Source organism: Liolophura sinensis, chromosome 6 (assembly GCF_032854445.1).
Source record: "Liolophura sinensis isolate JHLJ2023 chromosome 6, CUHK_Ljap_v2, whole genome shotgun sequence".
NCBI classification, from domain to species: Eukaryota; Metazoa; Mollusca; class Polyplacophora; order Chitonida; family Chitonidae; genus Liolophura; species Liolophura sinensis.
The window spans coordinates 76917836-76944964 of NC_088300.1; the positions used below are offsets into that span (position 1 = coordinate 76917836).

General features: G+C 41.4%; 1 protein-coding gene and 1 long non-coding RNA gene across 2 annotated transcripts; one reads left to right on the forward strand and one right to left on the reverse strand.

The window, feature by feature from the left end:
* Window positions 1-955: 955 nt before the first annotated feature.
* Window positions 956-27129, forward strand: LOC135468154 (sialin-like). The gene is made up of 10 exons (XM_064746240.1): window positions 956-1344; window positions 12692-12909; window positions 14971-15204; window positions 17169-17256; window positions 18432-18527; window positions 19351-19493; window positions 20880-21020; window positions 21198-21330; window positions 23946-24187; window positions 25538-27129. Exons 1-10 carry the CDS (start codon window positions 1275-1277, stop codon window positions 25730-25732), a joined length of 1560 nt encoding a protein of 519 aa, XP_064602310.1. The 5' UTR covers window positions 956-1274; the 3' UTR covers window positions 25733-27129.
* On the reverse strand, window positions 3331-8461 carry LOC135469408 (uncharacterized). The gene is made up of 3 exons (XR_010444320.1): window positions 8160-8461; window positions 4441-4529; window positions 3331-3583 (listed from the first exon to the last, which is right to left on the reverse strand). It is a non-coding gene; the product is annotated as an uncharacterized LOC135469408 (long non-coding RNA).

Genomic DNA, 27129 nt, shown 5'->3' on the forward strand with positions numbered 1-27129 from the left:
ACTTCTTTTCTTTTATTATTGTTTTATTGTTTTTATTATTGTTTTTACAATGCCAGACCCAACAATATACTGACCTCTGCTATACGTTAAATTTTCTCTATTACGGATGGAGGCCTCCAGGGCTCAGTTGGTTGGCACCCTAGCGCAGCTTAATGACGCAGGAGCCTCTCACCAATGCGGTCGCTGTGAGTTCAAGTCCAGCTCCTGTTGGCTTCTTCTCCGGCCGTACGTGGGAAGGTCTGCCAGCAACCTACGGATGATTGCGGATTTCCCCCGGGTTCTGCCGGGTTTCCTCCCACCATAATGCTGGCTGCGGTCATATAAGTGAAATATCCTTGAGTAAAACACCAATAAATAAATAAATCATTATGGATGGTTTATGTCATAATTTGAAAATTGTTTCAAAACTTCTATTAAGTCGGATGCCTTTATTTCGAGAGAGTATTCATTAACTTTTCAAAATGATACAAATGTATTAAGATTATGAGATGTCCTTCAATGAGGCCATCATAGGCTACATAGGTCTAAGTGTTCTCAATAAAGAACATAGCTGGATGTTTAAAAATTTATTTATTTACTTATTTATTTAGTTATTGTTTTATTTATTTCATTGGCCTTTAATACGTCGTATACCAGAATATTTCATCCACCCACCTTCCCTGGCTTTGAATTAAATGTATAACAATCATAATCACATGGCATTACTCATTTTTAAAAGTTTCAAAAATGTCATATTATATACGTGTCATTCCTCGTAATTAGGCATGTTTATAATTTTACCAACCCTTTACCTAACCACATTAAATACTATCTAAACACAACAATAAACTCTGCATTTAGAAAGCATATGCATTCACGTTTTGATAAACAGCTGAAGCGACGCCTGGTTTTATTGGCCTACTGCTAACTCGGTCAGTCAAGGGAAGGCTGTTCGAGTTGGCCGGGGGTCAAAAGTTAGCTTGGAACATGCTGGTTTCCGAGTCTTAGCCACGCGCTCTATTAAAAGGCTAGCAAGCGTGTAACGCGGCAGCCTTCACCGTTTGACTACGGAAATTTCCTGAATGGATCTTGCATCATGCTGCACATAACCTTCGGCTAAGTTTGTTTGCCTGGTGGAAGGCTAATACTTGCCGAAGCGGAGCCCTGGCTGTTCAGTGATCGGTAACACTACCCACATCTACGTGTACTACACTCACAGTAGAGCCTCCGCGTTGTTGTAGTTGACTCACATATACGGCCATAAAGTAGGCCTACTTATACCCTACTATACGAAAATGGAGGTTAACTCGAAGGAGACCGAGGCGATGACTGGCTCCGAACAGGAGAAAATAGACCCGAAGGACGGTAAGTGAATGTTGTCTAACACTTGATGTTAACAGTTTTGCCATTACAGGCACAGCTATACAGCTTCGACAATATACAGCTACGGTGCCTATATGTTCAGCATGACTGCCATGTACGGAGTCTTATCACAGTACAAACAACGTAGTAAATGCGCTGCGCCTGACTGCTAAATGTTAACACATGACTGGGTGGATAGTACATTTTAAGATGAAGATCATGCTGCAGGGTGTCGGCGTGAACTATGTTGATGTTAGACAAAGCAACAACGTTTTGTTGGTGTGCCAGAATGCTGTGTACACAGGCTATAGTGGCCCACGTGGTCTGCTCCGACGTAGGCCTACAGCTGCCAGCCGAAGGCTTTACGCGAGCGCATAAATTTCCCTATCATACACTAGTACAAGGCAGCGGGAATCAAACGACGAGGTGAAAGATAACATGGGAGGCATAGGGCAATGAACAACACAGTTCTAAATGAAATGAAGAAAGAAATATAGGAGGTTGTATCAGATACTGCATTCTCGGCAATTTCGTACAAGCTACAGCCTATTTGTGAGCATTAAAGCGATTAAAATTATATATCTTTGGACAGAATCCAATGGTAATGTGTATGTATGTCACTAATAAAGGGAGTTGTACCGTATTTAATGAATACATACTGCGTAGCATTTGGTGGTGCATGTAAGCTGTATAACAAACTGTCAATAGGCCTAGGTGTATATGATAATCCGACTATGCTCCCTGATGACAGAAATCTGTCACATGAACAATTACCGGTTGTTGCTGTGTATGTGACTCTTCAAAAATGCATTGCGAGCCACATAGAACCCTAAAGAACGCTACAGCCCTATATATGTATGGCTTGCATTCTGAAGATCAGTTACATTAACGACAACTATTTAATCAAAGGGTATATAGGGGCGGAAATTACAGCAGTGAACTGGTGCGTGACGTGCACAATATATAAGACAAACGAGTGGAAACTTATATTCAAAGGTCAAGAACCCGAAATTGTGACAGTGAATTACTGTCAATTAGAATTATACAAAAAGTAGGCTGATAGACTAGCTATTGGTCGATTGCAGTTCATGTGTATAGTGAGGTTGACTTAAACATATGTGTTCTTATCAGGTTGTGAAGGCCTCGAGCGTTTTAAAGCAGGATCAACAGCTGTGCTATTGATCAGATGCTCATATTACATATAGATGGCATTGTCTTCAGTCCTATCAATACACGTCCAGGTACAGAGAATGTGAACCTCTACTAATGAAGGTACAGCATGATATTTATAGAATGAAACACATATGTACACTGTAAAAAAAAACTTTTTCGATAAACGTTTACTTAACTGGTGCCACACAGCTGCATCCAAATAAGTAAAACTTTAAGTAAGCATTTACCAATGTAATTAATATCCGAAGATGTTTACATAAGTATTATGGGTGTCACTTGCTGTTACACTGAATAAGTCATCCACTAACAAGATAAGTTTTCCTGTAAAATAACTAATTAAGTAATGCTTTATCACATAGAATGATTTACATAGGTAAACGTTTATGTATTTGGATGCAGCTGTGTGGGCCAGTTAATTAATCCTCTGCACGCTAATTAAGTACATTTTGGATTTTTATGCAGTGTTTAGCGTGCATGCGTAATGGTGTGGTAGGCGGAAATACACTGATCTTCAGCAAACTGCATTGTCAGACCTCTCCTGGCAATGAAGCCAAATAACAATCTGGATTTGAAACCTGTATATGAGGCTCCAGCAATCATTTAACTCCTACACTTGGGCGTATATAACATAGAAACATTGAGGAAAAAAAGCAATTAGGCAAAGTAGATCCAAATACAACAAAATGAAATCTTTATTCAATAACTAGAAAGCATGCAGAACCTTAGTACTGTTAACATTGGCTACAGCATTGACAGTCATGTGGAGAGAGAATTTGATTTAAACAACACGTGTGGTTGTTGAGGAGTACAGCATTCAGTCATGTTTTCCCTTTTCAAGGGGGAAGACAGTTTAACAGAGACGCTGCTCTGGTGGGAATTTTTTACAGTATAGGTTACAGTATACTGCAAACATTACAAACGTGACATGCATCATGTCCTGGACTTCCGGAGGGTTTTCATTTCTCCCACAATACAGATTTGTGCTGTAGAAAATGGATCTCCTCTCACGATCATCTGATATGCCTTTCACGTGGGGTGCCTCTTCCACATTTGGTAGGAGACTGTCATCCTAGTTAGCAGATAGAAATATACGTAATATTAAAGCAGACTTTAAAAATAAGTACTTCATCGAAATAAAAGGCAACAGGAAGGTTAACACACATATTTATTGAGTTTCAGTGAAAAATGAATGAATGAATGCTTAGGGATTAACGTCGTACTTAAGAATTTATCAGTCAATTGAGGACTCATTAGATGTGCGTACATATACTGTGTCTGCTTGCGTCAGGGCGAGTTCATGCCGTCAAAAGTGAAGTATTATGCCGTAGACATAAGAAATGACACCCCACTCACTCACATTATACTAAGTGACACCTGGCCAACCAGTTCTGTTTCCTTGCTCTAATCTCTCTGTGCAGAGCGCCAATAGAGGGAGTAACAAGTACCATTTTTGAAGTCTTTGGTATGACCCGACCAGGGTTTGATCCCGAGACTCCCGACTTCGAGGTTTAACCATTGGGCCACTGAAGCGGCCCTCAAGGAAAAGAATGCTTCTAAATGTTTTAGCTTCATTTGTATGAATACTGTCATGTCCATGCACGGCCAGATTTGCTGACATATGGTGCTGTGTGTGACGAACAGATAAGTACATTATGTTGATGGCAGGCAAGTGGCCTACAACAAAGATTAGGCTGCACCAAAGCTGCTTGACGTCAATCACAATTTTTTATTAAACATGTTCCCAAAATACACACAACTCCATGTACCTGATTGCAATTAAAAATAAAAATGCTTAATTAAATATTAAGCGTGAGGTATGTTGTGCTGGACAAAACAAAACCATGCTTCTAAACTGTAGCTGCAATTGCCAGATATATACCACTTGGACAATGAAAAATCAGCTCGTGTTAGACACTGAATTTGCACCTGTGATCTCGTTTTTAAGCGTGTATGGCAACAGCAGAACTGCAGCAGTCATGTTTAACGTCTCACCATCCTTCGTACTTGTCAAGTACCTGGAATAAAAATAGGGGATTAGTTGTTGCGCAGCACATGTTATGGCCCACATAATGTTAGACCACGGTAGAACATGAAATTATACACCCTTAGTTGTTGTTGTGGTAAGCGATCTGACTGATCAAGCTATTATTGATCTTAACCATGCTTGCCTACATGTAGCTGAGTTTTATTTGATTAATGTTTAACGACCTACTCGAGAATGTTCACTTATACCATGGTACTGGTGGTCAGTTTTATGAGTGACGAAAACCTGACACCGATCTTTAACATGTTACTCATACTGAAGAACCCGTCCCCCAGCCCCCTCACAGATATCCATATCATGTTGGTAAAAGACAACAATGTGATGTTCAGCGAACTACAGGCTGTGCATAGCGATTCACAAGCACTGCCTACCACTGAACTGATGTTGCCAAGAACATCGAGAGCAAGGGAATCGACACAAAATGAATTCCATTTCAAAGTATTACTGTTAGGGTATAGTATAGTATACTCTGTTTGTAGTACATATAAAAAAAATAATATTACATTTACTTTTAATAATTGATATTTAACGCTCATAATAATTCAAATCTTAGTCTATATTGAAGTGAACATGTACTAAAGAAACCAATATTTACCGAGCTAAGTATACTTTATGGCGGAAAATCTTCAGCGAGTAACGGAATTGTATATTATAAACACGTTGATGTTCCTACTTGTATGGCGTAATTAGTTGGAAAATTATGAGTGGGTCAACCGCGCACAAAAATGTGCAGTTCATTAAGTCATAAGATAAAACATGGCTAACAATTATACATAGGGCCTACACAAGTCATGTACACATCAAAGTGGGGTGCAAATATCGGCGCTCACGGTTGATATTACATGTACATGTATATCCAATGCTATTCTTCAGTATTAATGGCTTCAAGAAGAGAACAAACGCAAAAGTGGACAAAGTGCCCCGTCACACATCCTCCCCCCCAAAAAAATGAAAAGAAAAGAAAAAAAATACTCATATACATAGCCATCATAGGTGCAGTTTTCCGACGTTAAAACAACATGCTTTCTATCTGAGGCCTGCTAAACTGTCCAACTTCATATTGACTTCAGTATTTAGATTTGTTGAGTTTTAATGGGAACCGTGTATATCAGAACACCAAGATTTTATTAATTAATTATCTGTTATAATTGGCTATATATTTGTCTGTATTAGGGCCTGTGCATTCTTTTATGTACTCACGTTCTTAATTGGTAATGCTTAAGTAACCATTACCTCAAAACAGTAAACATTGCCTTACAACACTAAAATATGCTTACATATATATTACACATATATAATGACTGGATAGTTGTTTACTTGCCTGTCCAAATTATATACGCTTATGAGATAATTAAGTAACATCATATTACATGACTATGTAATTATATATGTACCCCAGCTATTGTTTGCATTATTGTAGTAATGTTTTGGAATTTGTAAATTTAATATAACTGAAGGATCTGGTAGTGGTGCAATTCTGTTTGACCAGGCGCTGCACCTCATTTTCAGATTTGACCGTGAAGTCGGCTTATCCAGACCTTGGGCTTAAATCTGATGTGCTAAAGTTTCTATAACAACGTAACAGTCTAGTGTCGCTTTCACCTGAATTACAGTCACCATGTGGCTACAACAGCTCATAGTACATTTGCTAGGGGAGTACCATTCTTAATTTTCTGAAGATTTTTTATTGTATTGATTTCTTTGAATGGTGTGCATATGCCGTATACACGAGAGTAGACCTATATTTCACCGCCCGTTAGATTAACAGATTGTGAATTTCCGCATGACAAAGCGTGGAAGTTTCTCAAAAAGCTCAGGCAATTACCGTGGCAGGTTGTCACGGCGTTGGTGACAAAAAATTAAATATTAAGTACATCTCCACAGACTTAAATTTGCAGTCACTTACGTTCCTTATCGTTTGGCCTGCGGAAAAGAACAACGTCGATCGGTGATTTCCTAGGTTGTGTGAGCCCTAGATTCCTCGGTGATGCTCAAAGCCATGCTGGACAAGGACAGGTAACTGCACCAGGTTTTTAAATGGAACGCTCTGTTGTTACAGCGTCATAAACAAGACGCTTACATTCAGGCTGTGTAACACCTTGTTACAGCGTCACGAAACAACCCACTCTCAGGTTGTGTATTCATGTGTTACAGCATCATGAAACAACCCACTCTCAGGTTGTGTTCTCCTCTGTTACAGCGTCACGAAACAACCCACTCCCAGGTTGTGTACTCATCTGTTACAGCATCAAGAAACAACCCACTCTCAGGTTGTGTTCTCCTCTGTTACAGCGTCACGAAACAGCCCACTCTCGAGTTGTGTTCTCCTCTGTTACAGCGTCACGAAACAACCCACTCCCAGGTTGTGTATTCATCTGTTATAGCATCAAGAAACAACCCACTCTCAGGTTGTGTGCTGATCTGTCACAGCATCACGAAACAACCAAATTTTCGGTTGTGTGCTGATCTGTCACAGCACCACGAAACAACCAACTCTCAGGTTGTGTGCTGATCTGTCACAGCACCACGAAACAACCAACTCTCAGGTTGTGTACTCACCTGTTGCAGAGTCATGAAACAAGTCACTGACAGGTCAACCTAGTGTTCAGTATTTCACATTTTTCATTAGTGTTGTTTGCTTGCACATGCAGTATCTATAAAATGGAGATAATATAACTAATATAATATCCGTTATATTAGTCCCAGTTATTAATGACAGTTTGCTTGGCCGCATTCTAGGACACGGTGTTCAGCAAACAACACGGAGTGAGGTAATATATTACCGCAATATGGAGAAATAGACACAGTGTGCAGCTACACAATAAAGCGATGTCCCAAAGCATCCGTATGGACGACACCTTTAATCTGCCTGACTTTTAGATTGTAAGTACGTATAACAACAAAGAAGACCCTCAGAATGTGGAAAATAAAAAATGCTCCTTCTTAATATTTCTTAAATATCCTCATAAATACGAACATCTGAGCTTTGATATTCTGGAAATGTCTTATGCATGTGCCATGTAATAACGACTTATTATGCAGTATAGAGAGTAAAACCAGAGCAGGGGCGACATTGGTCACAAATAACCCTTGAAGAATGCATGACATCCTTGAAAGTAGTGGCGAAAGTGTAACTTAGAAGTGGGGCTGATCGAGCAAGTATTCAAAATTTGGTAGCTGGCACGTCATCTTTTATACGGAAATTATGTATTAGTCTAAGGAGGTGTAGCTTACAGTGGTGTAGTCTGCAGTATTGTCTACGATTCATCCCTGAATTGTCAGATAATGCCCACAGTCATAAACAGCATCACTGATAAGATTTACATTAGCTGTCATTGAACTGTGCATATCACGATCGTAGTACACCAGAACGAATGTGTTCTGTGACGTGGCTGGACTTTGGCCATTATGCTGTTTTCCTGTACAGTGTTTCCTATGATATCAGAGATGTACGTAGGAAACAGCAACGTATATATTTTTCCAAAGCGATATACCTTTATCAGAGCCCAAGGGAGCATTACATATGTGCGCAGTATGATGCGACAACGTTGACGCTTTCACCTGGGCGATGCGGTGGTTTTGTACTAGTATATGTACATACCTTAAACACTGTGTAGCTCACGGTAACATCCATTTCTCTTCGACTTTATCCGTTGACCGCGCAAAGCGTGTTGGCGTGAGATAAATTACCTTAATCAACATATGTACGTATCACACTGTTTATAGCGGAGCATTTTAGGAGAGATGCTTGTGATATAAGAGCCATGTAGGACGTGAAACATATGTGAGATCAGACCGTGATGTAAGTTTGCAAGCTCACTGCTGGGCGTCTTCACCCTCCTAAGTTCACAGCGTTTCTCGTGCCTATGCCGTTGCTTTTCAGTAAATTATATTTGTTTTATACCTGGAATGTATATATCCGCACTGTTACTGACTAACCAATTGTGTCACTTAAACTCCCGATCCAGGTTCTTATATGTATACAGTAGCCTGTGTTATATGTAAACAGCAGCCTGCGTTATATGTATACTGTAGCCTGTGTTATATGTATACAGTAGCCTGTGTTATATGTATACAGTAGCCTGTGTTATTTATATACAATAGCCTGTGTTATATGTATACAATAGCCTATGTTACGGGTATACAATAGCCTATATTATATGTATACAGTAGCCTATGTTACATCTATACAATAGCTTGTGTTACATGTACACAGTAGCCTGTGTTACATTTATACAGTAGCCTGTATTACAGTATACAATAACCTATGTTATATGTAATTTAGCATGTGTTATATGTATTCAGTAGCCTGTGTTATACATGCATGTCTAGTTGAATAGTTCTACATTAACCACGTGGTTGCATCAGGTCATTACTCCCTCAAGACTAATTACCTGTAACCTGAAGTACCTGTGAACTTCCCATACTGGATTAATGCTCTGGATTAATATTTCAACATTACTTACAATGGGTCACCTCAACAGCTTGCATATCTGATCACAGCTCTCACAGTACGTGACTTCCGCTGACCCCGCGGGATTGATAAGGTCCCCTTACCTCTGACCGATTGTTCGGGGGTCAACGAGGGGAGTGTAAAGGCCAGTGTTTATCAACCACCGAAGTCAGTCTCTGATTTCTAATACAGGCGATTACAGGTAGCGAAATCTTATGGTACAGATTAAACAACACGGGTGTACATTGTTCCTTCAGTATTTGTTTTTAGGATTAACTCTGCAAATAAAGTTACATTCGAAGATCAATTTCTGTCCCGTTATTACTTCTAAGTCACAACAGGTTTGAAGGGGCCCCGAAATTGTTTTTCTTTAGACATTATACTGGTATATTCTGGCTTAATATTAAAATGAACCCAACATACAGGAGCAGTTCTCTGACTCATGGAAACTATACATGTACATAAAGGAGTATATATCAATAGAGCACACTATATTACATGAACACCATTGTATTGCAAATGTATGAAGTATGGAGAACGTGTCAAGAACGCGTGCAACAAATGGTTAATAAATCCAATGTCTTGAAGTACACCTATTCTTGCCCCAACTGGATTCGATTCTGATTTGATTTATTTATTTCATTGGTGTTTTACGCCTTACTCAAGGATATTTCACTTATACGACGGCGATCGGCATTATGGTGGGAGGAAACCGGGTAGAGCCGACGACCATCCGCAGATTGCTGAGAGACCTTCCCAGCCGTACGGCCGGAGAGGAAGCGAGCATGAGCCGGACTTGAATTCACAGCGATCGGATTGGTGGGTTCTGATTTAAAGAGTGACTTGTTCTGGGATTGTATAGGCTCATGTGTTAGATCTGGATTCTCAGTCTGAAGTGCGGCTTGTTTTTGGGATTATATAGGCTCTTGTGTTAGATCTGGATTCGCAGTGTGAAGTGTGGCTAGTTTTGGGATTGTATTGGCCCTTGTGTTAAATCTGGCTTCGCAGTGTGAAGTGCGGCTTGATTTTATATTGTACAGGCTCTGGTGTTAAATCTGGATTCGCAATGTGAAGTGCGGCTTGTTTGGGGATGGTACAGGCTCTTGTGTTAGATCCTGATTCGCAGTGTGAAGTGTGGCATGTTTTGGGATTGTACAGGCTCTTGTGTTAAATCTGGACTGGCAGTGTGAAGTGCGGCTTGTTTGGGGATTGTACAGGCTCTTGTGTTAGATCCTGATTCGCAGTGTGAAGTGTGGCATGTTTTGGGATTGTACAGGCTCTTGTGTTAAATCTGGACTGGCAGTGTGGAGTGCGGCTTGTTTGGGGATTGTGTAGGCTCTTGTGTTAAATCTGCACTGGCAGTGGGAAGTGTCACTGTTTTAGGGTTGTATAGGCTCTTGTGTTAGATGTGGATTGGTAATGTGAAGTGTCGCTTGTTTTAGGGTTGTATAAGCTCTTGTGTTAAATCTGGATTGGCAGTGTGAAGTGTCACTGTTTTAGGGTTGTATAGGCTCTTGTGTTAGATCTGGATTGGCAGTGTGAAGTGTCACTTGTTTTAGGGTTGTATAAGCTCTTGTGTTAGATCTGGATTGGCAGTGTGAAGTGTCACTTGTTTTAGGGTTGTATAAGCTCTTGTGTTAGATCTGGATTGGCAGTGTCACTTGTTTTAGGGTTGTATAAGCTCTTGTGTTAGATCTGGATTGGCAGTGTGAAATGTCACTTGTTTTAGGGGTGTATAAGCTCTTGTGTTAGATGTGGATTGGTAGTGTGAAGTGTCGCTTGTTTTAGGGTTGTATAAGCTCTTGTGTTAAATCTGGATTGGCAGTGTGAAGTGTCACTGTTTTAGGGTTGTATAGGCTCTTGTGTTAGATCTGGATTGGCAGTGTGAAGTGTCACTTGTTTTAGGGTTGTATAAGCTCTTGTGTTAGATCTGGATTGGCAGTGTGAAGTGTCACTTGTTTTAGGGTTGTATAAGCTCTTGTGTTAGATCTGGATTGGCAGTGTCACTTGTTTTAGGGTTGTATAAGCTCTTGTGTTAGATCTGGATTGGCAGTGTGAAATGTCACTTGTTTTAGGGGTGTATAAGCTCTTGTGTTAGATGTGGATTGGTAGTGTGAAGTGTCGCTTGATTTAGGGTTGTATAAGCTGTTGTGTTAGATCTGGATTGGCAGTGTGAAGTGTCACTTGTTTTAGGGTTGTATATGCTCTTGTGTTAGATCTGGATTCGCGGTGTGAAGTGTCAATTGTTTTAGGTTTGTATAAACTCTTGTGTTAGATCTGGATTGGCAGTGTGAAGTGTCACTTGTTTTAGGGTTGTATAAGCTTTTCTGTTAGATGTGGATTCGCAGTCTGAAGTGTGACGTGCTTTGGGATTGATAAGGTCCCCTTACCTCTGACCGATTGTTCGGAGGTCAACGATGGGTGTGTAAAGGCCAGTGTTTATCAACCACCGAAGTCAGCTTCTGATTTCTAACACAGGCGATTACAGGTCCTTCAGTATTTGTTTTTTTAGGATTATTTTTTTTGAAGTAGTATACTACATAAAGTAGTATATATCAGTAGTTCCGTCACACTATAACATGAACACCATTGTATTGCAAATGTATGAGGTGTAGAGAACGTGTCAAGAACGCGTGTAACGAATGGTTAATAAATCCAATGTCTTAAAGTACACCTATTCTTGTCCGAATTGAATTCGGTTCTGATTTGATTGATTGATTGATTTATTTATTTATTTCATTTGTGTTTTACGCCTTACTCAAGAGTATTTCACTTATACGACGGCGATCGGCATTATGGTGGGAGGAAACCGGGTAGAGCCCACCTTTCCAGCCGTACGACCGGAGAGGAAGCGAGCATGAGCCGGACTTGAACTCACAGCGATCGGATTGGTGGGTTCTGATTTGAAGAGTGGCTTGTTCTGGGATTGTATAGGCTCATGTGTTAAATCTGGATTCTCAGTCTGAAGTGCGGCTTGTTTTGAGATTGTATAGACCTGCAATATGGATTGTTTTGAATCTGTAGCTATACGTTTCTTAGGACAGAACTGTGGCCATACAACCATCGGTAAGACTTAAATCCCGTGTATTTCCTTGTCTGATTGTGGTCGAGTTATTAAAATGATCATGGGCCAATCGCTAGGACTTCAGTCCCAGCGTCCGAATGGAATTTTCGCTATTTTCTCAATTTCACTGTTCCAGAGCTTTAGCGGCGAGTAACGGTTCACAGCGGTCGTTTGGCCTCTTAGTGGGTTCTTCATGAATCAAACAAATGTCCTCCACCCTATGGCTCAAAGGGTTCATCGGTTACAAAGGCCGTTGCTTCTTTTTTCCGAGAAATAGGTTTCCTTCAACAGTGATGCTTTCCGCAGCACCAGTCAAATAAATAAATAAATGTATTTACTTGTCAGCGTCAAAGCACCCGGATCCAGTAATAGTTCTATGTCCGTGTGTCTTCTGAAGCTGATTTCTATCAAGGTGCAAACAAATGTGTTTGGATTGAGAATTGTTCACGGTAGCTTTACCTTATAGATAGGGAATGCCCTCATGGCTTTGGTTATCATACCATGTTTTAGCTGTTCGTACTGATGTTATTTTGTGAACTGTGTTGACTTTGAGTTTAGCAAGTCTTATCGAATCGAGATGTTAGCGATTATCAGACTCTATTCCGTTAAATTTCAGTGCCATGGTGGACGTCTAGTCGCTTGGGGCTCGCTGTGATCGGTTTTTTTGGATTCATCAATGTGTACGCGTTGCGTGTGAACATGAGCGTGGCGATCGTATGTATGGTCAATGGGACGGCGCTGGAATTGCTGAATCCAGACAACAAAACTAACGTCACCGATGAGATTGATAGCGGCTGTTTGAGCCGCAAGTCAGGGACAGCCGGGAATTTAAAGGTATGGATCGAGAAAGAAAAGAGTTCCCTGAGTTGATGCTGATTGTTGCTCATAGGCATTACAGCGTTAAGAATTTGTATCATGATATGTTACAAACTGTATTGAGTATGCTTTGAACAGGTTAGAATACAATATACTGAGGCCTTGTGCCCTGCAATTCTGATATTGAGTGGTCTACCAGTTTCTCCAATGTATTGCTGTTGACAATCACAATTAATGCAGTACACAGATACTTTGGGTTCTTCCCTATGGGTTGGCTGTTTCTTTCCATTGGCTTTGAGTAGGGTTTTAAGGGTTAGAGGCGGAGGTAAACGTTGTTTATATGTTCAGTTTGTCATGCAGGAGTCTTCTTATCTGGTAGCTTGGGGTGCCTATATACGGAATGGTTATATATATATTGGGGTGGTCGGGTCTCGTTGTTCTGGTCTTGTTAGTCGGATTGAGGGTTTTGCTGATCGTTCTCTCCACTAATTGTGGGGGGGTATCGGTTTTGGGTGGTGAAGGTGGTTTTGAGGTGATTTATTTCTTCTTGGAGGTTGATGCTGGATATCTGTAGGGCTCGTTTTGTTAGGGTAGATATTATTCCTCTCTTGATCCGATTTGGTTGGTTAGATTGGTAATTCACGTATTGGTCTGAGTGTGTGGGTTTGCGGTATACTGAAGTGAGGAGTTTGTCGTACCTCTTGCTAATAAGTACATCCAGAAACGGTATGGTTTTGTTGCATTCTTGTTCCATGGTGAACTGTATCCTGTTGTTCTGGGAGTTGAGGTGGTCAAGTAGGGACTGGGGTTTGTCAGTCTTGTTTAGTGCTACGAATGTGTCATCTACCTTACGGAACCAACACAACGGTTTGATGGGGCTTTGTTCTCAAATTCTGTCATGTATATTTCGGAGATAAGTGGTGATAGGGGGGATCCCATCGGTAAACCGTGGAGTTGTTCATATATGTCATCCCCCCACGTGAAATAGGTGGAATGCATACACGAGTCCAGAAGGCTGATTATGCTGTCGTGTTTCATGGCTGTGTTGAGAGGGTGTTGTCCGCTGTTCAGCTTCTGTCGTATGATGTCTAGGGATTCTTCTCTAGGGATATTGGTGAATAGGTCGATGACGCCGTAACTGATCAGTTGGGCTGTGCCTGGAATGTCTTTAATTTTGTTACAAAATTCTGCTGAATCTTTCATGTAAGATTTGGAAGTTTTGCCCAGAGGTGTTAGGAGTTTAGTGAGGTACTGTGCCGTGTTGTAGTGGACAGTGCCTCTGGAGCAGATCAGGAGTCGGGCTTTGATTGGGTTCTTATGAACTTTGATGGTTGCCCTGGCGTAAGGTGCTCTGGGGTGTGTTGTGTTGAGCTTTCGGTACAAGTTGGATGTCGATTTCATTGCTGTTCTGCAGGGCGTTGAGTTTTGCCCTAAATTCTCTTTCTAGTTTCGGTGTGGGGTCTTTGGTTATTTGCCCGTATGTCGTTGTGTCGCTGAGCATGTCGTTGACTAGTTGGTTGAATTTGTTCTTGTCAAGTATAACTGCGGCTCTTCCTTTGTCTGCAGGGGCGATGGTGATGGTATTATCGGAGCGTAGGTTCTTGATGGCCGTTCTTTCTTCTCGGGTGATATTTGGTTTTTGCTTGGGTGCTTCGATGAGAATGTCGCTGATTTGGTGTCGGATGTAATCAACATTACCTCCAGGGGCGAGTTGTTGAAGACCTTTTTCTATAGCTGACACAAAATCATCTCTGGGGATTTTGTCCTGGGTAGGAATATAGTTCAAACCCTTAGCCAGTAATGTCGCTTCATTGTGTGTGAGGGTCCGACGAGTTGTCATCAGAAGAGTATGTTGTCAATATGATTGTGTTTTTTTTAGCCAACAGAATAACAGCGGTTATGATACACGTTAATAAAATTTCTGAGTGATTGGATAATTTCTCACTTGATCAGAAGACAGCTTTTCAGTATTTATTTTTTCTTTATCTGAACACCTGTCTCACTAGTAGAAGACGTTTGTATGAAATGCTCCGCACACCTTTGCCAACTGAATCTTAATTATTCTTCTGTTTGATAAAGGATGGCGAGTTTTTGTGGAACAAAACCACCCAGGGACTAGTTCTGGGCTCGTTTTTCTGGGGCTACCTTGTCACGCAGATCCCTGGGGGATGGGTGGCCACCCGAATTGGCGGGAAGCGGGTGTTTGGCTGGACAATGTTCGCCGCTGCCATCCTCACCCTACTGACACCTATCGCTGCTCAGACGAGTTACATCTTCCTCATTGTCATCAGAATCCTATTAGGTCTGGCCACGGTAAGTTTATTACATCTTCCTCATTGTCATCACGTTCCTCCTACATGCAGGTCTGGCCACGGTTAGTTTATTATATCTTCCTCATTGTCATCAGAATACCTCCTATGTCTGGCCAAGGTAAGTTTATTACAACTTCCTCATTGTCATCAGAATCCTCCGAGGTCTGGCCTCAGTGAGTTTATTAACTCTTCCCTGTTGTCATCAGAATCCTCCGAGGCCTGGCCACGGTTAGTTTATTACATGTTCCTCATTGTCATCACGATCGTCATCCATGCAGGTCTGGCCACGATGAGTTTATTACATCTTCCTCATTGCCATCGGAGTCCTCCTAAGTCTGGCCATGGTGAGATTGTTACATGTTCCTCATTGTCATCATGATTATCGTACATGTAGGTCTGGCCACGGTGAGTTTATTACATGATCCATATTGTCATTAAGATCCTCCTAGGTCTGGCCACGGTGAGTTGATTACAACTTTCGCATTGTCATCAGAATCCTCCTAAGTCTTGCCAGGGTGAGTTGATTACATCTCCCCTATTGTCATCAGAATCCTCCTAGGTCTGGCCACGGTGAATTGATTACAACTTTCGCATTGTCGTCAGAATCCTCCTAAGTCTTGCCACGGTGAGTTGATTACATCTTCCCTATTGTCATCAGAATCCTCCGAGGTCTGGCCACGGTGAGTTTATTACATGTTCCTCATTGTCATCAGAATCCTCCGAGGTCTGGAAACAGTACGTGTATTACATCTTCCCTGTTGTAATCAGAATCTTCCTTGGTCTGGCGACGGAGATTTTGTTACATTTTCCTCATTGTTACCAAAATCCAGCAACAAATACCAGTTCTTTGGTATTACCCGTTCGATTTGTGCTGCATAAACCTGTATCAAGACAAGAAATCGTATATTTCTGTGTATTTGTATCTGTATACTTCTCCATAAGGTGACGTCACTTAGGAAGGAATATCTGGGTACCAAGTATGGTAAAAGTCGTCCATGCCTCTTCGTTATTTGCAGCATTATACATGGATTAATTCAGCAATAAAGGGCCAAGCAGATGTGAAAGGAAACGTTTTCTTACCCTAATATCACCTTTGTTTCATCGAAAATACTAAACCGCTTCCTGTAAATATTAATATGTTGATGGTTTGTTGGTATTTTAAAGACATATTTAAATACACACTCCTGAACGAGAGGAAATGTATGCAATTTACGATCTGTTAAAGCGTTTGGCCACGTACACAAAGCACACTTCAGGTGGCCTGATTCGGAGAAGGCCTATAAATTAAAACGTTCGTTTCTTTTAAAGTCTGACATATTGGCTCTAATTTTAGACTTTGTGAAGCCATCAACTTTCTTTCATTATTTACACGCAAGTATTGATCCAGTATATCAAGAAAGATATATTGCTTATATTAAAAAATCAATACTGAGCTTCATGCCTCGGTATCCTCAGAGTCCTGTATGTTCACGGTAAAATCACATCTTAATTATACAACGTCTTGATAACAGCATATCTTACTCCATTTTCTTCCACCTTAAAACCTGACGACGGTCATATAACTGAAAAATTCGTTAGTAGCGCATAAAGCACACATTTCTCAAACTATACATATATAAGATATGTATAGTCTCGAGGTAGGTTTTCTTTCCAACTAACCTCTAGCCTTGGCGCCCATCGTTCGCTAGAATGGGGCCGCCAGCCAAGCAAATCGTCATCATTCTTTTCAGCTTAAGAAGGACAGAAGTAAGACCGAATTGTTCTTGGAAGCTTTAATTATTTTGAAATATTAGGTTCAGGTTTCTTCTCAGGCTCAGATTATGTTTCCTTTATAGCTGAATTATGGTCAACAGAAATTCTATAAATTAAGATAGGCCCATGTATACTGCTCCATAAGCATTGAGTATAGATTCGGCCGACTCATCATTGTATACTGTCTCTAACGTGTTGATATTCTGCCCACAGGGCGTGGCTTTCCCCGCTATGCACGCCATATGGGGTCATTGGTCGCCAGTCATGGAGCGCAGCAAACTGACCTCCTTCACTTACGCTGGTTAGTATACCAACAGTAGCTCTCTTACTGGCCTCTGATCATCACTGGTTCTGTGGGAGAACGAGTTATGAAACGACCTAATTCTTCTTCCTGAAATATTGTAAATACTGTATACTGGTCGATTGGGTATTGTGAATTCCACAATTCTTCTCAGTTTTGGATTCTATTGTAGAATCTCAAATCTTGTTCTGTTTGTATTTGTATTATTTTTATTCAGGAATAAAAGTGATAGAAAGATCCAAGACCATCCTGCGGCTCTGCCTGGTTTCCTCCCTTCGTAATGCTAGTCGCCATGGTGTAAGTGAAATATTCTTGAGAACGACAGAAAATACAAATCAGAAAAAAAAAATAAATAAATAAAGCACAGTTACTAAGTTACTTTTGTTCCATGTTGTGTTTCCAGTACTTATTCAACTAGTAGTGTTAGTTGTGAACTTATCACTCAGATGGGATGGAACATTCCATTAGCGACTCGGGTCCAAGCCAGATTAAACTTTGTTCCCTGGTAATGTAGGAGTACTTTAGTACCATTTTGCCCACAAATCATCATCGCAAATGCAGGGCTGAACTACATACAGTTTAGGTATGAATTACTTCAGGGCGGCAAGGTTTGTTAAGGTATCTCTTGAAAAGAGGTATATAGGGCCTACTTATGTTTAAAATGACCTGGTAACGTGGAATGATTTCCTCACTGGGTTCACTTTTTGTATCATGCCTATGAAGCGTTCAGTGTTTCACTTTATCGCCCATTTTGCAGGAAACCCCTGTAAATCATACCAACCTCTCACCATTATCGCATCTCTCTGTAAAGAGAACAAGATTTACGAGTTCAAGTTTACTCCTCCATTTCAGTTGTCGTGAAGCTGTCCAAGTGATTGCCGTGTTTATTTATTGTATTTATTTGATCCGTGTTTCACGCCGTGCTGAAGAATATTGCATTTATACGACGGAGGTCAGCAATTTGGTGGGAGGAAACAGGGCAGAGCATGGGGGAAACCCACGACTATCCGCAGATTGCTTGCAGACTTTCCCACGTATTGCCGGAGAGGAAGCCAGCATGAGCTGGACTTGAACTCATAGCGGCCACATTGGTAGGAGGCGCTTAGTCGTCCACTTACGACCACGTCGTCAGTTAGTTCATGTCTGTAACTGTTTTCCTTCTCTTACACGGACAGGTGCTCAGATTGGTAACGTGATCACGTTTCCTCTGGCCGGAATGCTCTGTCAGTATGGGTTCGCTGGGGGCTGGCCGTCTATATTTTACGTCCTGGGTAAGTAGTCTCTTACTTCTCCGATTCTTCCGTAAATGGAAAACATGTCAATTTTTATATTCAACCTACCTACATCATATAGATATACCCAGCGTATGTAATCTTCTGGCATGGTGCATTGTCATATAGGAAGCAAGATAGAATGTCTTTGGTCGTATATTCTCATTTTCGTCAAGAAGCATTTTAATTTAAAGATTCCAAATAATACAGCTGCGCCTTCCGTAATGACCTGCTTGGTAGCATCCTGCACATATGCTCAAATGTAAATCTCCAGCCTCGGTAATCGCGACTTCCGACAACGTGTAACGCTGTACATGAGTAAAAGCTGTAAGCTTGTCTTCACGTCAGTGCTAACGCTCTATACAAATGCCGGCACCATTGTCTGGTGTGACACTGTATATAAGTATAACATTAAGCGTCATGTCCGACATTCATATACCATTCGTAGTCCGTAAAAGGCGTTCCAAGTCGATAATCGCAAGATCCATTTCCAAAACAACGTTTAACACTAACTCCCAAAAGCAAAGGTATGTAAGAAATTATACAAATAATTGACCAAACATTTATACAAACATTGACCAAGCACTGTTTCTGTAAGTTTGTCTTCATGTCTGTGTTAACCCTGCATACAGTAGCGGGTACCATTATCTGGTGTGACACTGTAAATGAGTAAAAGAGCGGTAGAAATCCGTACTACAACAATGCACTCTGTGGATTCTATAGTCGTCATATGACTGAAAAGTTATTAAGAACCACCTTAAACCCTAACCCAGTGACTGTTTCTGTAAGCTTGTCTTCATGTCTGTGCTAACCCTGGTTACAGGAGCCGGCACCATTGTCTGGTTCATCGCCTGGATGCTTCTAGTCACCGACTACCCGCAGGACCATAAGAGAATCTCGGACATCGAGCGTAGATACATTCTTCAGGGATTGAAAGACTCTGTCCAGACTCATAAAAAACACAAGGTACAGTGTTAAGGCTTACATGGCCCATTTAACATACATTATGATTTTGATCTGCCTGATGGGATGGCCTCCATGGCCTATTTGCCATATATCATGATTTTGGTTTACGTGGTGGGTTTGGCCAACATAGCCCATTTGACATACGTCATGAATTTGGTCTACGTGATGGGTTTGTCCTACATAGCCCATTTGACATACATCATAATTTTGGTCTACGTGATGGGTTTGACCAACATGGCCCATTTGACATACATCATGCTTTTGGTCTACGTGGTGGGTTTGGCCTGCATGGCCCATTTGACATACATCATGATTTTGGTCTACGTGATGGGTTGGGCCAACATGGCCCATTTGACATACATCATGCTTTTGGTCTAAGAGTTGGGTTTGTCCTACATAGCCGATTTGGCACACATGGTGGTTTTGCTCACGAAAAATGGATTATCCTTTGACCTCTTAACTCAGTTCACAAAAAAACCATAGGCAATGAAACAAACCCATTAAGGAGAACGATCTCGTCTATTCAAAACTCCTCTTAACAGAAATATTTCACTCCTGAATTTGGACAAGCTTACATTCAGCTCCAGTTATTTATACAGCTTCCACCTTTTGCTGGATATAACAAACAGTCTGTGACACAAAATACATCACAAAGATGCTGGGTAGAAAATAATGTTTACCATTGAGCACTTCTCGTAAGTTAACTTACGATTTGGCTACAGAGCTTCAGTGCTGTACCTTTCGGCACTTTTACGCCCCAGATTCGGAAATACAAAGACGAAAGACGTAATCGTTCAAGTACAATCTTCTTGAGCTTACGGGAGTGACCAGGAGACCAAGCTCAATCGTGACAGTACAGGAAGGTTATATAGTTGACACAGGCTTGACCTGTAGGAATCTTTGCCTAACAGGGGAAACCCTGTTATGGGTGGTACCGAATTCCGTGTACTCTATCCGCATTTTGCTGTCCAGTTGCCACATAAGTTTCGAAAGATAAGATATTTTAGACTCCAAGAAGAAGGTGATCCCACAAAAGTACAAGCGAAGAAAAGCTCAGTAACCATGACGGGAAAATCCACAACGGAGAATCCTTCCCTTTGTGATTTGCAGAGCTCAAGAAACATTGCCTGAACATTAAATTCATAGACTAAAACTTGAGTGAGTGAGTGCTTGGGGTTTAACGTCGTACTCCTGAAACTTGATGTGATGGCGATATCCAATCAACTTCCGTGTAATCAGCCTGTGTATCCTCTCGAGGTAGGAGACAGACAGTCGGTTGGCGTGTTGACCATCATTCTTAGACTGATTCATTAAGATGAAGAAATACATTATGTTGCCCAGCCCTACATGTTTTCCTGTTGTATGATCAGTAATGGTATTCTGCAGGTGCCTTGGGTGCGGATGTTCACGTCACTTCCGGTTTGGGCGATCGTTGTTTCTAACACGTGCTCCGACTGGGGTAACTACACGCTGCTGACCGGCATACCGACATATATGAATGAAGTCCTGAAATTCGATATCACATCGGTAAGTCATATTGCGCCACAATAAATGGGGCAAGAGTGAATATGTATAAAAAAAAAATTTTAAAATGTTAATTCTTAAGAAAAGTCCTGAATGTAGCTGTTAAAAACTGTCTATAAAAGCAAAGATGAAATGCCTGCTTAGCTATTACGTAAATGGTTTGTTGTGTTTTGTGTGCAGAACGGGTTGTATTCGGCGCTTCCATACATCGGCTTTTGGCTAGGTATTAATGTATCTGGTTATCTGGCTGACCTGGTCCGAACGCGTGGAATTCTCTCAACAACGTGGACAAGAAAACTTTGGGATGCCTTTGGTGAGTTTATCTTAGGTCTGCCTCTTGCACCTGCTGTATAAGATTTAAGCTCAACAGACTGAATTTTTTTGGTTGGCGATCCAGTCCTCTATTGGTTATCTAATCAGCAAAGAGCGGTAGTGGTTTAGCGACCATTGGACGGTATGGGGGCATTTATTATCAGCAGGCGGAAGAAGGTGAGAGGTTACATGCAGAACACGGATGATAACCTTACAATGGGGCATGAAGGTTGGGCATATGCTGAGCTCAGATTTTGTATACATGTAAAGCACAATATCAGTAACTCGGGGGAGGTGTTGAATTGGTTATGATCTCCATATTTATTAATTACTGTAACATCAAAATTAATAACCTTCACGTCTATTTTTTCAAATTTTTCCATATTAATGTATATACCTCTTTCTGTACTTTATGTAGTGAACTGAGGTTTTGCAAAGCTTCAGGTAACTTTGCTAACAAGTTGAAGTTTGTTTCTGTGCTTAAATCAGTTCAGGGCTTACTGGATGGCGATGTCTTCTCGCCATTGTTTTCATATGCCTTGATCAGTACCTTCGTGTATCCTGCTAGATGTAGATAGCTGGCTCTCGCTATCTGCAGATAAAATGGAGAATTTCATCGTCCGCATGCATAGGCTCTTTCCTCATGAACCTTGTCAAGGTTTATCTGTTTGGCACTTGCGCATTAGAGCGTCTCACGATTAGGAATTCGGCTAATTTCGTCCGACACAAGACACGATTACTACTATGTTTTGCCAGCAATTTCACTGTACTCTGTGAGTATAGATGTTATACGAGACTTGACCCACAGGGCCAGTGTATCATGTTACCGTCCATCTTCACCAACGGCGCATGCTCTGTACAACAAACTTTATAACATTGCAGTCACGATGAACGCTGGTGGGGTGACGGTTTGTAGACTTGAAGTGGTGTCATGTCACAAACATCGATAAACAGAAATCTGGTAAAACTCTTGTAATTAGATCACCTTATACTGAGACAGGAAATGGTGTTAGAACAAAGATGTAGGGATGTGGGTGATGGGTTTGTCCTTTGAGAGGGTATGGTTGTAGGGGAGGGGGTTTGCTCTTTTAGGGTATATGAATGTAGGGGAGTGGTTTATTCTTTTAGTGGGTATGTATGCAGGGGAGAGGTTTGTTCCTTTAGCGGGTATGAATGTAGGAAGCGGTTTGTTCTTTGAGTGGGTATGAATGTTAAAGATGGGGTTTGTGCTTTCAGGAGGTATGAATGTAGGGGACGGGGTTAGACTAAAGTGTATTGCAGACTGGCCGAAACGTTGATACTTGATATATCAGAAGTCTTTTCGGGAAGGTCATGATGGCGGTGTTGTTGGCAGATTTCAGGAGTGGGCCAATGATGTCCGTGCTTGGCATACCATAGCGTCGGAAAAGCTGTCGGTAGGCTGTGGTACATATTACGATAAAGTGGATGTGTGCGTAGGTGTATCCGGCAGTGAGAAAACAAAGTCAATTCCCTTTCTGAAAATGTACTATCACAAGATTTACCTTGGGGTAAAAAGGTTTCTCTAAAACATTTATAGGCCTTCGTTACCGTGTGACAGGAAAAATGCCCGTTTGAAGGATATGAAGCCTCATCACCGGTGAAAATTTAATCATGTAAAGAGTCTGGAATTAAAATTATCGCCACCAATAACGTTCATTGAGAAATCTAAGAATGCTCTGCCCGAAGCTGGAATTGAAGTAACGCCTCGTGTGTGCGAGCAATTGTAGCAAGCCTCATTTTTCACTGCCATTGAAAGGCAGGTCCATAGAAAGGACGACGTCTTTCTCACACTATAGTTCGCTGGCTTAAAATACTCATGTTGTTATGTCAAAACCCAAAGACGGCCGGTTTTCAGATCAAACGCACAGACTGCTACCGATACCGGTATATTTACATTGAAATCTGACATCTTCACACCGTGGGCAGCACAGAATTTCTATCGTAATAACGGCGATCAGGATGCTGGATGGAAGAATCGGTAATGTTCAGAGTAAAGACGCCTGCCAGTTACTTGTGCAAGCGTAAAGCTTACACAAACCTCTTGAGCTAAGGGCGCAGCGAAAATCTGGATCGATGAGTCAGAAGGCGATAACCCCAATCATCAAAGTAGAGATCTTACAAGACATTATGGTTACATTATGTTGTCCATGATCTCCCAAGTGAAGAATCATCAGTACTGCCAGCAAACATCCGTCTATCCATCCATTGATCAATCAATCACCTGTACTGCCAACAGACATGCTTCCATCCATCCATCCATCGATCAATCAGTCACCAGTAATGCCAACAATCATCCGTCCGTCCATCCATCCATCCATCCATCCATCGATCAATCAATCACCAGTACTGCCAACATACATCCGTCCATCCATCCATCGATCAATCAGTCACCAGTAATGCCAACAATCATCCGTCCGTCCATCCATCCATGGATCAATCAATCACCAGTAATGCCAACAATCATCCGTCAATCCATCCATCGATCAATCAATCACCAGTAATGCCAACAATCATCCGTCCGTCCATCCATCCATCAATCAATCGATCGACCACTCTCCACATATTTGAATATATGTTTTGCTGTGTGTGTTCTAGGTAAGGTCATCCCTGCCATCATGCTCATCGCTTTGGGGTATCTGGAATGTACCCAGTCAGCAACTGCAGTCGGCCTCCTCGTCCTGGCTGTGGCCCTGACCGCCCCTATCTTCAGCGGTTACACCGTCAACCACGTGGACATTGCCCCTGCTTACGCGGGTGTCCTGTTCGGAATCTCCAACTCGGTGGCCGCTTTGACCGGATTTGTCTCGCCTGTCGTGACCGGCATTCTCACACCAGATGTAAGTTGGAACATTGCTTGGATATGAATACATATAGCTTTAAGGTACCGAAATATATTAAGAAAGTGTCTCCGAAACAAATAAGGAGCCTTGGAAACTATTGAGGTTGACAAGTAGTAACGACTGACCTCTTGTTTGCCGTGGTGTCTGCCTATTATTATCATTTTGCGTTATTTACGTAATTCATTTTTCTGATTTTCGTTTCACATTTTACTTAAAGGCTGCAAATCAACCAGCGCCGAAAAGGGCGCCTATTCAAAGTTGTAATAACATGTATTAAATACAAGACCTACAAACAAAAACGATGTAATGTTCCCCATGTCATACTTATATCACAAACTGTGCGCAAACTCGAAAAGAAAGGCAGATCTAGAACTGGTACTGACTGCCTGTAGAAGAGTGGCGACGTATTTCTCAGTTTCATTGTATATATTTACTGATGAATAGACATCATATTGAAAGGAGGTTCATAGTAAGAGCCTTGATAGTTTGCACCCGTGTTGTCATGCTCATCCCCTTATGGTACAAATACACCGCTGTGCTAAGGTGCCTTTTCAGTTGATAGATCGAAAGTAAAATTGTCCCGAATCTGTAGTGATTGTTGGCTCGGTCTAGACATAGACGTTACGTGGTGTTTTATGTAACTTTTTAAACATATAAGTGATTTATGCATGCATACTGCGCCCCTGTAAACAACATGAAAAAGCTGTGCGGTGCATATTTGTTGCATTTCTTATTGATTTGATTTGTGTTTTACATTATGCTGGGATGAAACCCGGCAGAGCCTTTGGGAAATCCACAACTATCCGCTGGTTGGTGACAGACTTTCCCATGTACAGGTGGAGAGCATCTGTGTTAGATGCAGACAGTTGTGTTAGATGTAGATAGCTGCGTTAGATATAGACAGCTGTGTTAGATACAGACTGTACATTAAGCACATGTATGTAAATGTATTATAAAATCTGCTCTGCCTTTTGAGTAACTGTAATTTTTGAAATAGTATGGTGCATATCTCACACGGAAGTTCAAACGGTGTGATGTATCGCTCGGATGTCATTTGTTTCTTTGATGCTTATGCCCTGCTCCATTATTTCTCCATTTTATGACGGCGGTGACGTTGACGGATGCATGAAACCAGGGTACCCTAGATAAACCATCGTCTGGTACCGGGGTATCGAGAGCTGGCTTCGAACACACGACTTCATTGACCGTGGGCCCGACAGCCTAAGCGTACTAACGCTATAACCAGCTGAGCCAGCCACGGCCACTGGTGGCATTCATAAAAACTCCACCTTATTTGTTATTAGTTATAATAGTATATGAAGTCAATTGAATTCGTTTCTCTTGCAGCAAACCCGTGAGCAGTGGCTATCTGTATTTTACATCAGTGCAGCCATCTATATCGTGGGTGCCATTTTCTACCTGCTTTTTGCCTCCGGAGAGCTTCAGGAATGGGCAAGGGACAAAGATTCACCCGAAGTGGAGGAAATGATTGACAAAGATGGCGTAGAACTCGTAGACATGAAGAGACAAGTAGTCGCTTGATTCAGTCGTATTGCTAAAAGAGATAAAAACGTTGTTAAGAATTGTATACGGTGACAAGCAAAATGATCCTAGCCGTAGCTGGTAGAAAACCAACCAAAGAGTTACACGAGTGCCGTCTGCACTAGTTACCACTGGTGGATGCAAGTCGCTGGCGATATCAAGGAGCAGACTAGAAGACAGGAAGTTGAAAACTCCCGGTTTAATGTGAACTTTTTGTGGGACATTTGGCTCACGTTCCACTTTGAGGAGCCTAGTCATGGAGTTGGGGACAAAGTAGACATCTGAAGCGTGTGCTGTGGAGTTAACATTGAATTGCTAAGCCACATATGTTGATACAGGGTTAAGACAAGTACTTTTTAGCTGAGAATGATGTTTATTTTTAGCTGGATAAAATAAACAGCGAATTGTTGCGAAGCAAACATTAATACATGTAGACCGTTTATTTTTAGCTAGATACAAAAAAGAGAAGCTTGGGGCAAATTTGATAAGAATGTGACCGTCTTTAACACATATCGTCGAAATAACTTGTTACATGGATGTCTGTAAAGATCTCGATGGCTACAGTTTATCAGCAATGAGCCATTTGCATGAGGCAGCGTTGTATACTGTTCAGCATTCAGGGATATTCCCACGGAATATTGTACGACGGGTTGGAGTGTATATACAACATGAAAGTTTTCATAAGAAACAAGAAATGAACAATTTATATAAGGCTGTGAATAAGACAGGATACTTTGAAGGGTATGTAGTGTACATACAAAATGTACAATTTCATGCAAATGTATAAAAGCTTTCAAATGAAAATGAAAAATGAGCCATTTAAACGACCCCTATATAAGGTTGTGTTTAAAAATAGTTAGCTTTCTGGACTACTGAGATTAAGAAACTGATATTTGGCCCATGCTTTAGCTGTCGTACGAAGGCCGTATCAGGGTTTTGAAGCGTCAATCTTTAGGCCTATAAATGAAGAATACTAGCCGGCTTGCCGGTCCATTGCTAGATCACAACCAAGCATTGGAACTAGACTGTTACAAGTACCAGGTTGTATGGTCGCAGATAGCCAGTACATGCTTGCATCATCTACAAAAATGTCCCAAAACTTTGTATACGGTCAGCTCCCCCCCCCCCCCCTCCACCCTTCCAAATTTTATCCAATACCACTACAGGCCAACCACCGTTCCCCTCATCTCGAATCTCCAAGTCTATATGTGCCTTAGCAACAAAACCACAGAACATCCTCCCAAATTAAACTTCAGGGAAATCTTTGGTTGAATACAAAAGGGAAATTGAAGCAGGGAATTTGGCCGCAGGCATCAGTTCACCACATTGCATTAAAATCGTCTATTTTGTTCTGTTTTTCTGTTTTTAGCTCGCCTGCACGAAGTAAGTATTGTGAG